A 15,788-nucleotide genomic window follows, 5' to 3' on the forward strand; every position below is an offset into this window, starting at 1 on the left:
AGTAACAAACAAGGACTAGGCAACGACCATCCCTCTTGTATAACCGAGGCCCATTCGCCGCCTTAAAAGTACTCAACTTACTCCTTTAAACTAATAATAATAATAATAATAAATTAAATTAACATTTTTAACCATTTTTGCAAGTGTAATTATAAATAACGTAATTCAACACGTAAATATGAATCTGTTGGGAGCTCTATATTTAATTCTCTTTCTTGGAATCTATGGATAACTCTTACTTAAAAACATATAACTAGTTATAACAACATATTCTCTGTTTTTTTCAAAGAACAACATGGTCGTTGTTATAATTTTGTTATTTCCTTTTAAAACGGAGTGCTTTCTGTTCCTTTTCTTATATGAAAACTCGCACAGAATCACGTAGTGTCCAATTATCTGGGGTTGTGGAGTTGTTTTTTTTTTTTTTTTTGGTTGCCCACCCAGTTCACCGGAGCTTTCTGCATACGCTGAGGCTCGAACTCGAAACCTCATTTAAGCGGTACCAAGCCGCTTACTACTTGGACCAACCCCTGTTGGTGTTGTGGAGTTGTTTCCAAGGCATACAAGATGTCCACTTTCTTGATTGGGCCTAGCCTACTAACCTTCAGAGCTCAAGAAATGGTCCTTCCAATATTTTGTCTAATTGGGATTGGTTGTGGGCCTAACATACGGAAACACTGGGCCGCAGCTGATACTGGGCTTCCAAAGATTGTGCTGGAATATTTGTAAACAGAAATGAGTTATTACCGTCAACGTTTGTGAATGAATCAACTCATTGGAGTTTTCTTTTTTCAAATATTAATGCAATTCCTGGTATTTGATTTAGCCATGTTTGTTTTATTTATTGATCTTTATTTTGTGGCAATAATATTTATTGATTTTTTTTACCAGCAGATAATATTTATTGATTTATCATTTATATGATGTACGATGAGCTGTGATTATTATTGGATAGGCATTGAGCACAGGGCATGTGCGTTGAGGGTGGACTGCTGAATGGGAAGAAGTGACCAGACTTTCATGAACGGGGGGTCCTCTTTTTTTTTTTTTTTTTTAAATTTTTATGCTTATTATTACTATTATTTATATTACAAATGGTGATTTTTTTTTTTTTGGGCAAGCCTAAAAGTGGTGATGTGCGCATGAACCTACTAAAATGGACACGGCTTCTATATGTGCGGCACTAATCACTATATTTGGCTATTATGAATGTCCCGTACAAGTATCTTTTTTTTTTTTTTTTAATTCGTTCAAAGAATCAAAATAACTAGGTAAAATGTTCCCTACATTCTATTTTTATTCCTTTTTTCTATTGAAATACTTTCCGCTAATTTAAGCACATAGGTTTTAAGTTGTGCGACTCATCATTCCGGGTACTAGGCGACCTTTTTTCGGGGGCAAAGAAAAAAAACAAACACTTCACACATCTTTTTCGTCCCATGGTATTTCTTTTATAGTTTTTAATATTCATTTACATATTTTAATAGAAGATAGATGTTAACAACAGGATGATATTTGATTTTTTTGGCATCACACGGAAAAAAAATCTAAATAAAAGTTAAAGTGAGGCATCAAAAGAAATGAAAAAACTTGTGGGTTAGAACCAAAATGGAAATCAAACCAAAACCCAACGCGCCCTTCTTGTTAGGTTAAAGCAGAAGAATGGCACTATTGATGATTTATAATGAGCTTAAAACAAAATTTGGCGATATATATATGTACACACCTTGGAACGAGGATATGATGGAAAATGGATGTTGAGTAAGAATTCCAATTTGGACCTGGGACGTGATTGTGAGATATTTTATTATTATTATAAATTATTTAGGTACTTAATTAGGAATTAATAAAATGTCCTGAGTATGACCCGTGATCAGATAAGGCCCAAGCCCAGTAGAATTATTATTTTCAGTTAATATTGTATTTACTTTAATGGTGAGAATTACATTTTAGGTTTTGACGGCTGAAAATTTCAGAGCGATATATTGAGTGAGAGAAAAACCCTATCTGCTTCTTGAGGTTCCCTAACTGGTGACGGCTGATCCCAGTTGTCATCACTGTGCCTTTCTACTAGTCAGAAGAGACCTGAATAATGAATAATTATTTTCTTCTAACCCCAAATCTATTTTGCAGTTCTCATCTTCTATCTTAAATCCCAGAGTTAAGCAATAGTTATGGCAAGAGGTAACTCTAAATCTAAAGTCTTTCCCTGTATTATGATAAGATGATTCATTTTATATTATCTGGATTGTATACATTTTATATATTATTTTGAATCTGTCTTGCAATGATAACATAGCATGAATCATTCTTAAATTTTGTTACTGGCCAAGAAACATGAATCATCCAATGGACATGAGATCCTGAGACTGACTTTTGCCATCGCCCTAGACGTTGGCAGCGAATTCTTCCATCTGACTCAGAAGTCTAAGCCCATTGTACCCAAAAAAAGAAAAGTCTAAACCCAACGAATCTTGTTGCCTTTTTCAAATTTGTTGGTTTTGGAACGTTGTGTGTGAAGTTGTGCCTGGGAGGCATCACCGCGCGTCGTGAGATGTCAGCGTTTAAATTAACCGTACGATCATGTCAGAAACTGGAAGGTGCAGCAGCATCTGGTTCCATAATAAACCATACAATAAAATATGCGGACAATCTATATGGCTATGCATGACATATGACAAGCAAAAGGTCTAACCAACCGTGATATCAAATTATGAATGGTATGTTATATTTTTTGAAGTAAATGAGTCATATGAATGTTCATAAATATGAAGATCATGGGGTGGGATGCGATATAGAGAACAAAAATAAAAGAAAATACTCTTTCCATCCTAATTATACGACATAATTAGTAAATTGATATTAATTTTATATGTAAGATCTATTTCAAGTCTATCAATTTTTTTTAAAAATAATCCCATTGATATTCTTTCAACAATAATTAAATAGGAAAAGAAAGGAAGAAATTAAGAAAGATGCTTAAAGTGTTTTTTTTTAAAAAATACATATCATATTAACTAATTTAGCTCATATTCAAATTAGTTAATTAGATGAGGATATTGGGGGGGGTGTTTCTGTAAAAGCGGCGGCGGATTGCAAATCGCTGTCATAAAAACGGCTGCTAACCAATTTAATTCCAGACAACGCCTTCCCTTGTTGTTGGGCTCATCGCTTTTATCGACAAACCGATCCGCAGCAGATTCACAACACATGCCCAGGCCCTCCCCTCCCTTGTTCGATTAATCACTAATCACTAATTAATTAACTAATAATGAATACGTGACGTGTGCGTATATTGTTCTAATTTAATCACACCTTACTGATTCAGCAGTCGGAAAACAATGTGCCACCCTCAGGGCGCCCTGTTTTTTTGCTTTAGTTACCGCTTTTGCACGGAATCGTGACCACCTTCATATTTTTCCCAAGAAGGAAGGCAGGGCGTAATTTAGCTCGTGATCATCAAACAGGATGCTGTTGAACGAAATTACTGCTTTTATTCCTAACCGATAAGCAGACACATGGTGATTCAGTGGGAGCTTTGACATTATGCCCCTCGACGAAGATGAATATCCCGGTCAAGTCCCGGCGAAGGAACAAGGGAGAAGGGAGGAAGATTCTCTTACCGATGGCGCAGCCAGCCCCAACACTACGAAACTCCTATCTTCAGAACGGGCTTCTTTCTGGGGCACACCGTTTTAAGGACTTTACCGTTAGCTGCCATCCACGTCACCAATAAATAAATTTTATACCGGAGTTTTTCGTTGTTGAATTGGATAGTAATAATTAATTTTAAAATTTTAAAATAGAAATAAAAATGTAGAAAAACTGAGGATCAGATAAAGCGAGGGAGTACAACATAACAGTACATACAGGGTGCGCACATTAGAGAAGGAGGTGGGGCTGTGAGAAACAACGGAAACAGAGAGGGTGGGGAAGCGGAGCAACCCAAATTCCAAACTGCTTTGAATGGAAGGGTAGCTTCGCGCTTCACACGGAAATACGAACACCATTGAATAAATTTGAAGGCTCCAAAATAAGAGAAGACGCCAAGTATTTTACACGGAAAGGAATAAAGAGAGGGATGGAACTGGGAACTTGGAAGCGTTCGTGAGCGTAAAGCAAGGTTGCAGTAAGGCTTGGGTTTCCCGAAGCAGACACTTCCCAGCACCACACGTCACACGCACATCACCAAACACAACAAAACCCCACCTTCTCTCTCCCTTCATCACTTCCACGCTTTTCAACAAATATCTATCTTTGTCCACTCCTTCCCCGCTTCACTCCCCCCATCTCCTTTTCGACTTCTCAAATTAAAAATTTGAAACAATTTTTTTTTTTTAAAAAAAAGCCATCGGAATATCAAATCTGCCTAATCCGTTACAAATGCTTAATTGCCTGACGCCACGGCGAGGGGGAAAAAAATTTAAACTAATTCTCGTTCATTTTTACCTACTCCTGCTACTATTTTTTTGTCCTCCTAAATTTCTAACACTAATTAAAATTGAATTAAAATTAAAATATTTATCCAAAACTCGGAACCGCCGGAGTCGTGGCCGGACCCAGACCGGACTCGCCTCCGCCCATTCCCTCCTTCTTCCGCCGCATCTCCAGCACTTTCCGGTGGTGGTTCGAGTGCAGTTCGCTCGAGAACGTCGGGCTGCATGCTGGCCTGTATTCCGGTAAAAGCCGTCCCGACTTGTATCGGACCCCGCACGCATTGCACAGTGTTTTGGCTCCCAGCGGGCCGGCTCGCCACTGCGGCGTCCTGTGGACCCCGCAGTGGGTGCACCGCCGTGCCGTCTGCGCTGTTCCGCCGGTCCCTGCAGCAGCCTCTGGGGCCGGCTTTTTCAACGGTCTCTTCGAAGGCGGCTTGGCCTCAAAGCAAACTTGCTCGGGCGCTGCGCTGGCGGAAATTAACCAGGGGCTCGTGGGGGACGAGGAGGAGGAAGATGATGTGGAGCTTGAGGATGATTCGGTTAATGATGGAGACCTGAAAGGCCAGACCCGAACGCCGGTTCGCGTTCTCTTGCTTCTGGCCTTAGCCGGGACCGGAGTTTTAAAACAGGGATGAGTCGAAAGACGGCTGTCCGGCTCGGGCCTCGGCTCGGCATGGCTCTTGGCTTTTCCCATTAGAGTACCGGCGGGATACGCGGCGGAACCTACCGAGAAGGAATCTTCGACAAAGTGAGACAACCACTCTAAGTTTGCCAAATCATCGGCCTACAAAAACGCGAACTTTCGTCAATTACGATGAGAAACAGCGAAGACGAGTTCACGGGTAGGAAAAATGAAGGGCAAAGTACCGGAACGCTGAGTTCACCAGACGGCAAGGAGTCAACATCGTCTTTGACAGAAGAAGGGAAGGTAAAGTGAGAAATTTCACGACTTGGGTCCAACGGTGGAGGGGAAACAGAGGCAGAGTCAGGCTTCTGATGTTGTTCATCTTCGAATGGCTCTTCCAAGTGTGAAAAGTCGAGCAGTTCATCTATGGAGAAGTCGTCGGAAGGGGCGGCATTTGGGACACAGGAGGCGGAGGAGTCATCTACAGGAGACAGGGGGTCAAGTTTGACGGCCGCGCCTCTGGGAAAACTGGTCTTCAACGCCGCTTCTACGCACTCCATTTGGGTTTCGGCCTAGAAAGAACCAACCACAAAAAGGGCACATTTTTAGGAAAAACACGAGTCTGTTATATTTAATATTTCAATTTGGAAAACCATAAGAGATAGAGAGTACCTGAGGGAGAGAGAGACGGTAAAGAGGAGAGGGAGTTGGGAGGTGAGAAATGGAAGGAGGAAAGGGGAGGAAGTGAAGGAGAAGATGATGGTGAGTTTGGTAAAGCATTGAATGAGGGCTGAAAGCGTCCATGCTCCAATTACTACAAAGTGCCCGTTTCTTTCTCTTTCGCTTTTTCATTTTTACTTTTCCCCCTTCCCTCTCTCTTCCCCCCATCTATAACGTGTATTTAACCATGTATTTATTGTTTTTATACGATCCAATACGTTTTTATATGGAACGGATACGCTTCATTACAAAAACCAACCATGCCTGATACTCTGATCATATATATTCATGGGCATGGTCCACCACTCTTTTCCTCCACAACACACCGTTATATCCTTTTAAGGCACTTTTTGCCGCAAAATAGGAAGGGCAGGTTATCCATTTCATTTCGTCAATTCCTAAGATAAATAAAATAAAACGCAGATAATATATTAACAACATAAAATACGTACCGAAAGAAGAATAAGTTACAAGACGTGGGTTCCTTCTTTTGTATAAGAAGAGAACAAAAATGGTGACCGCCTAGGAATGGCTCTTTTGACTAAATTCCCTCGTTTGCCTAACCGCTATGAACGCCGCTCGTTTTGCTTGCTAGTTTTGTTCGCGTCCCTGTATTCCCAAAACCAATATTTATAAACTGTGAAATCTATAAAATATTATATTTACAATGCAGCAAAACAGGATTCACACTTTAGTTAAACAGATACTATTATAAACCCAAAACCTTTCTTGATTTCAAAGATTTCCTTAACTACTTGTTGCGTGGATATGAGCATTTCCCAAATTCTTTGATGCATTTGTGAGGCGTGTGTTTTGGATGTCCGAAACAAACAGCCAAATACACGTTCGAACCAAGAATAGTGGTTTTGTTTGTTATCAACGACTCAAATCACTTATAAACACGTTTTACGTAAGCTGAAATACAACTTCTTTTATATATTTATCTCGTATTCAGTAAATGATGATCGAAAAACTATTTATAAACTATTCTAAACGAGCCCAGTGTTCTCCCATCATATTTCCATACCAAATCCATCAACTCCCACCCGTCAACTTTTATTTTATTAGGAACAAAATTAATTAACAAAAATACTAATATGATGGAAAACTTAACATAAATAACACCGCATATCTTTTAAAAATTTTCAACTACTTATAGTAATTCTACGGTGCGCCTATTTTTTAAATTAAAAAGAGGGTAAATTGAAATTATAACAATTATCATGTTGCCAGGAGTATGAAGTATCTTTAGACCAATTTGTCCTGTACGTTTTTTTGTGGCCTGTAAAGGGAATTTTGTCCCGTATTTTAAAATCGATATATATTTTTAAGATGGTGGTGGAAAGGCGCATCATCATGTTTATTTTTCTTCTTTTAAAAAAAGGCATAGAGCTGATAGAATAACTTGAATATTTTGAGGCGGGAGAGTGATTGTAATTGATGATTAGCAAGTGATCATTACTAATTGATACGTGGGAAGAAAAGAAGAGACGAGGAGGGAGGGGGGAAGGGACAAAATTAATGAGAGGTGGACTGTCCAAACGGCAACTCCAATGCCCAATTAATTAACTAATTACAATAATCAAATACTAATTACTATTACTACGGCTACATGGCATATTACACGATGCCTCCATCCCATCCTATTTGTATTTGTAATTCTTAAACCAAGAAACAAAGAGATCGCTGAAACAATCGAGAAATGAGAAGCCAAAAAGGGGAAAGAGGGAAAGAAATTATGGGGATAATGATGAGGGATAGATGCAATCCAGTTGAGGACAGGGCATGCCTTGCAAGCAAAGCGAACATTGAAAAGCAAAGTTTCCGTTAATTAAAACAATATATAATCTTCTTCACTCACTGCTTATATTGAGGTGTAAATTAACCCCACATTTCTTCCTCACCAGCCTTTTTGTCCATTCAAAGCAACGGATAAGGAGTAGCATTCAGCAGTTCTACAGCCTAGCTAGGTCTCACTGCTCATCTCGATCTTATATTTTGCTGCCCTTGAAGGGGGGAGAGGGAGAGAGAGAGAGGGGGCGGTGAATTTGATAACGAGGTGGGCCTGATGCGTAACTAAGCATTTCAATGAATGAAGAAGCTTGTTGGGATGGAGAGGATATAGTAAGCAAAAAGAGAGTATCAAGAGAGATGGCATGAAAATGCAAAGGGACGAATGATTAAAAGGGCTTCGTCTACTGGAAAGGCACAAGATTCTGGATATGGTGGTCGCAATTTCAGCACAAAATTAAACGAAGACAGGGTGCAATAATTAAGTGCGGTGAGCTTTGTAAATGTGAGTACTACCCAGCAGGAGAGCAGCACTCATGAATTTAATTTATTCATGTATTGTGCATTGGACGCCCTTCACTGTTGCTTTATGACAAGGCTGCTGTTCCGCTTTCCTCCTCCAACCAAACCACTAACCTAAGGAAATGCAAGAAATCATCAATGACGAGGTCGAAGAAACTAACAAGGCACCCATTAATTCCCGAGTTCACCCACAGCTATGCAGAAGCGGGTTTGGTGGCTCCCATAAATTCACACCAACCGCCACTTCCTGCTGCTGCTAACCTTCATGGGCACCTCATTTTATGGTTTGTTCTTTTCCTTTTTTTTTTTTTTTCCCGGTTGTGAGACCCGTCCATTATCGGAAGTTTATAGCTGTAAAGCATAATATATAGATGGATGTTAGCTTCATCTCACTTTCAAATTCGAAAGCCCAACGAACACGGTTTTCCTCAAATACAAAGCAACCCCATCACCGAATTTGTTTGGTGATCTTTCATGATTTGGGTGTCGCCCGCATGCCCAGTTACTTTCTCATATTTCTGAATTGTAACATTACAAGCGCAATATACTAAGCCAGATATCTTTCCAGAATAATAGATAAAAATATCACAAATGGGGCCATTGCAACGCCCATCAAATGAGCAGTTTACCGCATTCCGAATTCAAACGCGTCACTAAGTTCCCCACAATATGCACACGCACACATTGAACCGCTCCTCTATTGTCGCAACTCCCTACCTCTTTCGAGGAACACGTGGATTCAATCCAACTCACCCATCCTCTGTAGTAAACGAGACATATTGCTAGTTGTCGAAAGAGAAAATAATGCAGTTATATAAAACAACGCACCTAGTGGTCTAGTGGTAGAATAGTACCCTGCCACGGTACAGACCCGGGTTCGATTCCCGGCTGGTGCATCGCTCTGCTTTTTTAATGCTTTTGAATCTTTTAATGGAAGCCAGAACGGCAACACGCCAATACCCCAAAGGAAGTGATACGAAACAAGTCAAACTCCCGCATGGGGATAGCAATCCCTCTGGCGGGTTATGAAAAGCTGTTCAGAATATATCCTACATGTGCCCAGCAAGGGAAGGGGGCAACGCTTCTACTGCTAAATTCAACTCCCTAAAGTGTATTGCTATTCACAGTATTCAGAATTAATCAGTGGCGAACAACCACAATATCCGGATGGCATCAATCATTGTGTGCGTGTCGGAGCCTTCATCAGTTTGGTAACCTACCCGCCACTGACTCATCCCATATCGCTCAAACTAAGACACGGAAGAGAAACATATCCATCCAGTGATTGAAGAAAAATACAAGCCGCAGAAAATCGAGCTTCGACTTCCTCCTTCCTGTATATCCTAATAGAAAAAATCATATTTTTTGTTGGCCACTGTACTATTCATTCAATTATTTAAAATTAAAATTCTTTAAAGCAGTTTCCCCAGCTACTAGAATATTAGCTTTTTTCAAGTGAATTTATACGTTGTATGTAGATGTCTGGGTAAAGGTTTTCATTTATTCACATATATATTTATATGTTTCTATGTAAAGTCAAACAAAGGCAAAAGACCGTAAAATTATGGAAAGGTAAAAAAAAAACTCGAGATGGAATGTTTTACGAGTCAGGCCATAAACCCAAACTTCAAAACATACATCGCGCATCTGCCGAAAGAGCCATACAGATCATCATTGCATAAGTTGGAGCCCTACTGGCTAGTCCTACCTCAGAATTAGGAAAGGGTCAGAAAAACTACCCAAAAAAAGGTAATAACTTCCATTTATTTAGCTATGTAATTTCCCCTATCATTATTCCACACTTTAATTAAGGATGAAGGCCCCATGAAAACTACTTCTATCTTACGAAAAAGACAACAAGGAAAACATGTAAGATAATCTGTGGTCACTCTGCAGCAGGAGGAATACATATCCATGCAGCTGTTATGTCCTCTTTCTCTTTCTATATATACAGAGTTCGGAGATGCAATCGGCAGCTCATTTCAAAAAATAATTATGAAGTGTCGCGTCATCTATCTTTTGGCCGGCACAAGGATGCTACCTGTAATACTTATGAGCGTGCCTTCCCATGCCATTTCTCTTCCTCCTGACCTCCCTCGGGTAACAAACTAAATTTGTTACCGATATCATCGCTTTTCTTATCCACATTGTTCAAAAGCCTCCTCACGGATTTGTCGTAGATCTCAAAGATGAACGACATGTCTCTGATCTGCATGAGTCATTTGCCACATATTATTATTCTCTTCAAGGGACAAAAGTAATTAATCATAGAAGTCCATTAAAAATGGAAAGGAATGGCCTTTACCTCAATCAGACTACCAGAAACAAGACCCCACACCTGCCCAGTGAAAATTTCCTTGCCATTCACGAAGATCGAACTCTTGCCAAGATTTTTTATAATAAAAGAACCATTTGCTTCCATCCTTATTAGAGCCTAGCAATAAATATGAAGTAATTCTTGCTATTACGAATTCAGTGGGGAAGATTTAAAAACAATCAATATATCTATAGAAGTTATAGGAAGCCGCACTGTTCAAAAGTCATGAACAGTAAAAACTCATTCTGAGTTCTGTGCAAATGCATGGGACCTACTCTAGCATCTCAAGCATACGAATGAAAAAATAAATTTCCAAGAACAAATATTCTTCTGATCCTTCTCTATTAAGCGCCCATGCAAATGAAATATGATCCAGACTCAGAAAATCATAGAACTAGTTCCAGAAAGATCTGTAAGATCATTATGCTATTCCACATGGGTGAATGCAACCTCTTAAGAAGATGGTCGTCCATAAATTGATAAATTTCTCAAAAAAATTCTGTTTCGGGAAATGACAAGTTCATCTTATGCATCTGGAGTTCAAGCAGTAACACAAGTTACGCTGGAAGAAATCTTACCTGTCGTCTAGATATCTTGTTAGCCCGCCCTTCTCTTCCCAAGTCAATATCAACTTTTACATCTTCTGTTGCTCTGCCGAGTATAACCTGTGATGGTGCCAGATAGGAAAACACAAAAATCAGCATCTTATATTTGAAGTACTAAAGAATGAGCACTAGGAAGACACGCAGCAGTATGCTACCGCAAGTTTAGCCTAATAATGGGTGCCCAGAAAGAGAGAGAGAGACTAATAACGGAAAATCCTTTGTCCAGACTGCAGAATTGCCAGAGACAGTATCAGCTCTGATCATAATTACTTCATGACCAAACAAGGTGGCAATGGCTTGACATGGAAAACCACAAGGGCAAATTTCCAGTAGGTGTGCATGCGTGTGTCTACGAAAAAACACACAAACACACACAACACACAAACATTCCCTAATAGGATCTAACTTATTTAGAAACTTCAAGAAATACAACAACCGAGTGGTACAGGAGGAAAGACGATATAAGGGAAGACTCAATTTCCATATCTAAAATAAGAAGACTCAGTGAATGCACCTCGCTTTTCTTAATATATTGCTTCAGGTTCCGCCCATATAACATAGCAAGTGCACCCCGTGATGCAATGGCTCTATGCACATGGGATTGAGCACATTGTTCCAGTCTCATGATGGTCCTCTTGGAATCTTCAAGTTGATACCTAGAAGCTGGAATGAAAGTGTACATTAGATGACAAAACAGCCATTATTAAATACATAGAGATTAAAAAAAAAAAAAATTCGACGTGGAACTACATTAATAATGTTTTTCTGGGCAAAATATTCTAGTTCTAATATGTATTGTTTCAGAAAGAGAAAAGAGGAGTAAGAAGACCGTCAGAACAACAGTTTAAATTTCAAAACATCAATTGAAAGCCCAAAATATGTGGCGATCCTCAATAGCTAAATCATAAGCACTCCCAAACAAGAGTGCAACTAGAGACTCATGGAATTGCAATTTTAGGCTAATACTTTTAGTACTAAAATATCCAAATCAACTATAGCACTAATAAATGACTCATAAATAACGGTAGTTCTATACATTCAACAAGTATGCGCTGGTGTACAATCCTGTACTCCATTATATCATTCTATCTAGACATGAAACATAACAATTCATCAGAAGTAACCAGCAACTTCACAAGAATAAATTAAAAAATATTCAAGCCAAGCTAACAATTTCCTTCTATTTTTGGCAACAACTAAAAGCCATAACAGAACTGTGATCATCTTATTTTTATCGGGCATCAAATGAATTACCTTCTCTACTTGCACTTGAATCTTGATCAATTGGACATAGATCCATTTCAAGAATCTGAGAAAGCAACATCAATATTATGAAAGATTACCTGATAAACTGGACTATGACGAAACACAATATTCAATGTAACAATTAATACTTACCATCGTCTCAATATCAGAAAAGTAAGGAATGTCATTATCATCGTTGTCATCATCTTCTGCTTCTTCTTCCTGATCTAAACCTAACGGGCTTCTTTCTGTTTTAGGAAAATCATTATGTTTATCTGCTTTTGAATGTGCAGAAAACTTAGCTGATGCTGGAGCATCAATTTCCTGTTCATGACAAGCACCTCCAATGAATCTTTATTGGGAAAAAGAACAACCATAAAATTAGTTCACCAAAAAGTTTGCATCTAGTTATAAAGTATCATGAACTCGAAGTATTTAACCTCTTCTTTCAGATGCCCATCTACAGCAGGCTTCGTGGCCACATGAACTAATCTGCTTTGACTTGGATTGACACTGGCTGTGTGACCCTGTCTCGAAACTGCAGAAAATTGGTTTCTGCCAAGATATTCAGTTTTCATAGCAACACCAACAGGCTGTTGGTTTGGCTTTATGTTGGCCACCAAAGCTGGTCGAACTATCTGTGAATTTGTTGATGGGTGTGAAGGATTGCCTTCTTTCTTCAAGTTTACCTCTGGTTCCATATTTGGTTGATTACTAGAAGTGGAAACTGGACAACCAGCTTCCTTATAAGTTGTTTGAGTCTTAGAAGGAACTACAAGAGGTAAGCCAAAATCATCATTGGATGGAATTTCAGGGTCCTCCGTGTTCAATACACAATGAGTAAATTCATTGCCTAGGTCAGCACAATGAAGACTTTGCTTTGCAACAGATGATTGCACATCATTACCAGGATTAGAAGTAGGGTGCAGATCACCATGGCAGCAGTCTGATGGGTTGGCAACCTCTAACCCATTAGTAGATGCATCATGAGGAATAGGCTGCGTTTCTTTATTTGACTTGTGAGATTCACGCACATCAGGTGCATCGCTGCTCTGGATTTCACTAGGAGAATTCAACAGAAGCGAGTCAAGGTTGTCATAACAAGACTTATCAGGTGCATCTTTCCCATCTATATCCATAAACAACAGCTCATCATCATTAGTGAAGTTTAAGAGCGAATCAGGAAGGTTTGCCATTTCTTCTTTGGTGGCAACATCTGACACATCACTGACATGTTTGCCTTTCAACTGACTGGGAAGTACAGGCTGCTCCACCACACGTTGATCTTTATTTTCTAGGCTCACGTGGACCGGCATAGTAGGTGCTGTGATATCCTCCATTGTTTTCCAAAGTGGCTCAGGCAGTGAATGAGAGGAACCTACTTCCTCTAGCCCTGAGCAATTCCTATAATCAACTAAATTATCCACAAGTAAGTTATTCATATCCTTCTTCACATTTTCCTGTAGCAAAGAAGCTCCATTGTCTTTTTTTGCTGTTACAGTACCTGGTTCCTGAAATCCGATATCCTTTTCAACCTTATCGCCCTTCCTACAGTACCCTGCAAGAGAGTCATACATCATCATATCCTTTTCAGAGATGCCTTCATCTCCAGCGTTCTCAACAACATTCATTTCATCACGCAAAGCCTTATCAAAAGAGTCAATCATCTCCATGCAAAGTCTTTTGCGAATGGCATAATACTGCCTGCGAATGCTTTGAGCTTTTCTTTTGGCGGAACTATCAGGCAAGCTTTCTTTAGTTCCATTCCCGTTGGATTTGGAAGGCATAGTCGGAGGAGGATGCTCTAAATTAACCATAGAAGCAGAAGCGTTAGCTGAAATATCAGGATCATAAAGTAGAGACTGCCATCGATCCCGCAATTCCCTGAGCGTATATTTCCGGGAGAATTGAACCGCTCCTTTGGCAAGTGATTCCAAAGAAGCACCCGCCTATACATCACAAATAAACAAAATGCATCAATCGAAGGAGAACTGAAGCAACTAGCAAGATTAACGGGCCCTTTCAACCGTTCCAGACTCCATAAAATTCATGACGAGGAGTGAATTCCACTAAATTGACAACTCATACGCAACTGCAATTGCAGAAACGAAGTACAAAGCCACAGGGAGAGACTAGGGTTTTTAATTTCATGCCTCAAATGGAACAAAGTGATTTCGAGAAAGAAAAAGGAGTACCTCGACAGCGTTCTTCAAGCGCAGGTCATCTTCCGGAACCCATGGAGCTGCCGAAACAATGTCGAACATGAGCTCCATGAATCTGCGAATTATAATTCAATTTTTTTTTGGGTTTTTCTGGGGGGGGGGGGGTTAATCGATCGGCGTTCTCGATTCTAATTGCAGGGGTTTGCTATGAAGAAGTTGGAGGACCAACTACTTCACTTCAATTCATTTTAATTCATGGTCGACGGAAACAAGGAAATCAAGCATAATTAACAAGAGTGCGAAATGCAAATTGTAACAAGCGCGGGTCGTGCTTCTCAATTTCGGAATTCCTGAGCATCCTCTGGCACCATTTAACACTCATGACTCCCTTTCCTTATCGACCAATAGCAGCCATCGTCGTTCACTGGAATTAATAATCCATTTAAAACTGCTACTATTTCAGTATTCAGTTTCTCCTTTTCATGACTCAACCGAATCGTCAATATCTTCTACATATATATATGGGCACACGCCTCTTTCCATAATCAATTATCGTAACCTGCAGGGAATCATTCATTTTTTCTCAAGCTGGTTGGCTTTGTCCGTTTCATTGATCCAATTTGCTCAGAATATAATTTTGTATAATTTTTTAGTTTTTAATATGCTACTATTAATTTATTTTTATTTTTTTTATAATTGTCTCTCCTTTATTACAGTTAATAAAAATAAGATTGTAAGCTTAAAAATAGAAATTAATATTGTCTTTAGCTTTTAAAATATTTTTCTTAGAAGAAACAATTAAAAAATATAAAGAGAGTATAAATATATATGACAATAAACTAAGGAACAATGCTTATCAGGTCAACGTTATAATTTGAGGTAGGGACAAAGGAAAAAACATATAATATGGTCGTAACCCTCTGGTAATTTGAATTTATGACCTAATTAATATGTTTATACCACTCTACTCCTTGATATAACTTACTTTTGTAACATAATTTTGTATACTAAAGAATATATTGGATTAACAAAATTTTTTTAATTTTACTCTTATTAAAATTCTCTGTCTCTCTTCATTTTAAAAATATTCTCATATTTTTTTTCATTTTTTTAATAATGGGTAAAATTAGAAAATAGATATTACCTCTATTATAAGTGATTTAGCCAAAACTTTTCCTAAGGTTGCTTTTTATGTCATTTAAAATTTTTGAGGGGTGTTTGGATTCTTGAAGAAGTGCTTTTTAAAAGCACTTTTTCATAAATCTAAATAAATTTTTTTTATATATTTACTTTATATATTATAAAATTATTTTTAAAATTATGGTTTTAATGAATTAACGTTGCATTCTGTTTTTCTTGAAGCAC

The 15,788-nt window shown here is 38.7% G+C and overlaps 2 protein-coding genes and 1 non-coding gene across 3 annotated transcripts; 1 reads left to right on the plus strand and 2 right to left on the minus strand.

Moving 5' to 3' along the window:
- Nucleotides 1–4,341: 4,341 nt before the first annotated feature.
- Nucleotides 4,342–5,986, minus strand: LOC114731579 (GATA transcription factor 5-like). Its single transcript, XM_028918784.1, has 3 exons — nucleotides 5,734–5,986; nucleotides 5,304–5,633; nucleotides 4,342–5,220 (listed from the first exon to the last, which is right to left on the minus strand). The coding sequence occupies exons 1-3, from the start codon at nucleotides 5,947–5,949 to the stop codon at nucleotides 4,522–4,524; spliced, it is 1,245 nt and encodes a 414-aa protein (XP_028774617.1). The 5' UTR covers nucleotides 5,950–5,986; the 3' UTR covers nucleotides 4,342–4,521.
- A 2,932-nt stretch (nucleotides 5,987–8,918) lies between these two features.
- Nucleotides 8,919–8,990, plus strand: TRNAG-GCC (transfer RNA glycine (anticodon GCC)). The gene has a single exon. It is a non-coding gene; the product is annotated as a tRNA-Gly (tRNA).
- A 719-nt stretch (nucleotides 8,991–9,709) lies between these two features.
- Nucleotides 9,710–15,301, minus strand: LOC114731595 (uncharacterized). The gene is made up of 9 exons (XM_028918805.1): nucleotides 15,290–15,301; nucleotides 14,457–14,757; nucleotides 12,702–14,210; nucleotides 12,415–12,585; nucleotides 12,271–12,325; nucleotides 11,531–11,679; nucleotides 10,990–11,076; nucleotides 10,400–10,528; nucleotides 9,710–10,303 (listed from the first exon to the last, which is right to left on the minus strand). Exons 2-9 carry the CDS (start codon nucleotides 14,532–14,534, stop codon nucleotides 10,145–10,147), a joined length of 2,337 nt encoding a protein of 778 aa, XP_028774638.1. The 5' UTR covers nucleotides 14,535–14,757; nucleotides 15,290–15,301; the 3' UTR covers nucleotides 9,710–10,144.
- Between the last annotated feature and the right edge of the window lie 487 nt (nucleotides 15,302–15,788).

Source organism: Neltuma alba, unplaced genomic scaffold (genome assembly GCF_004799145.2).
Source record: "Neltuma alba isolate B1F8T4 unplaced genomic scaffold, ASM479914v2 tig00012838_pilon, whole genome shotgun sequence".
In the NCBI taxonomy this organism is placed as follows: Eukaryota; Viridiplantae; Streptophyta; class Magnoliopsida; order Fabales; family Fabaceae; genus Neltuma; species Neltuma alba.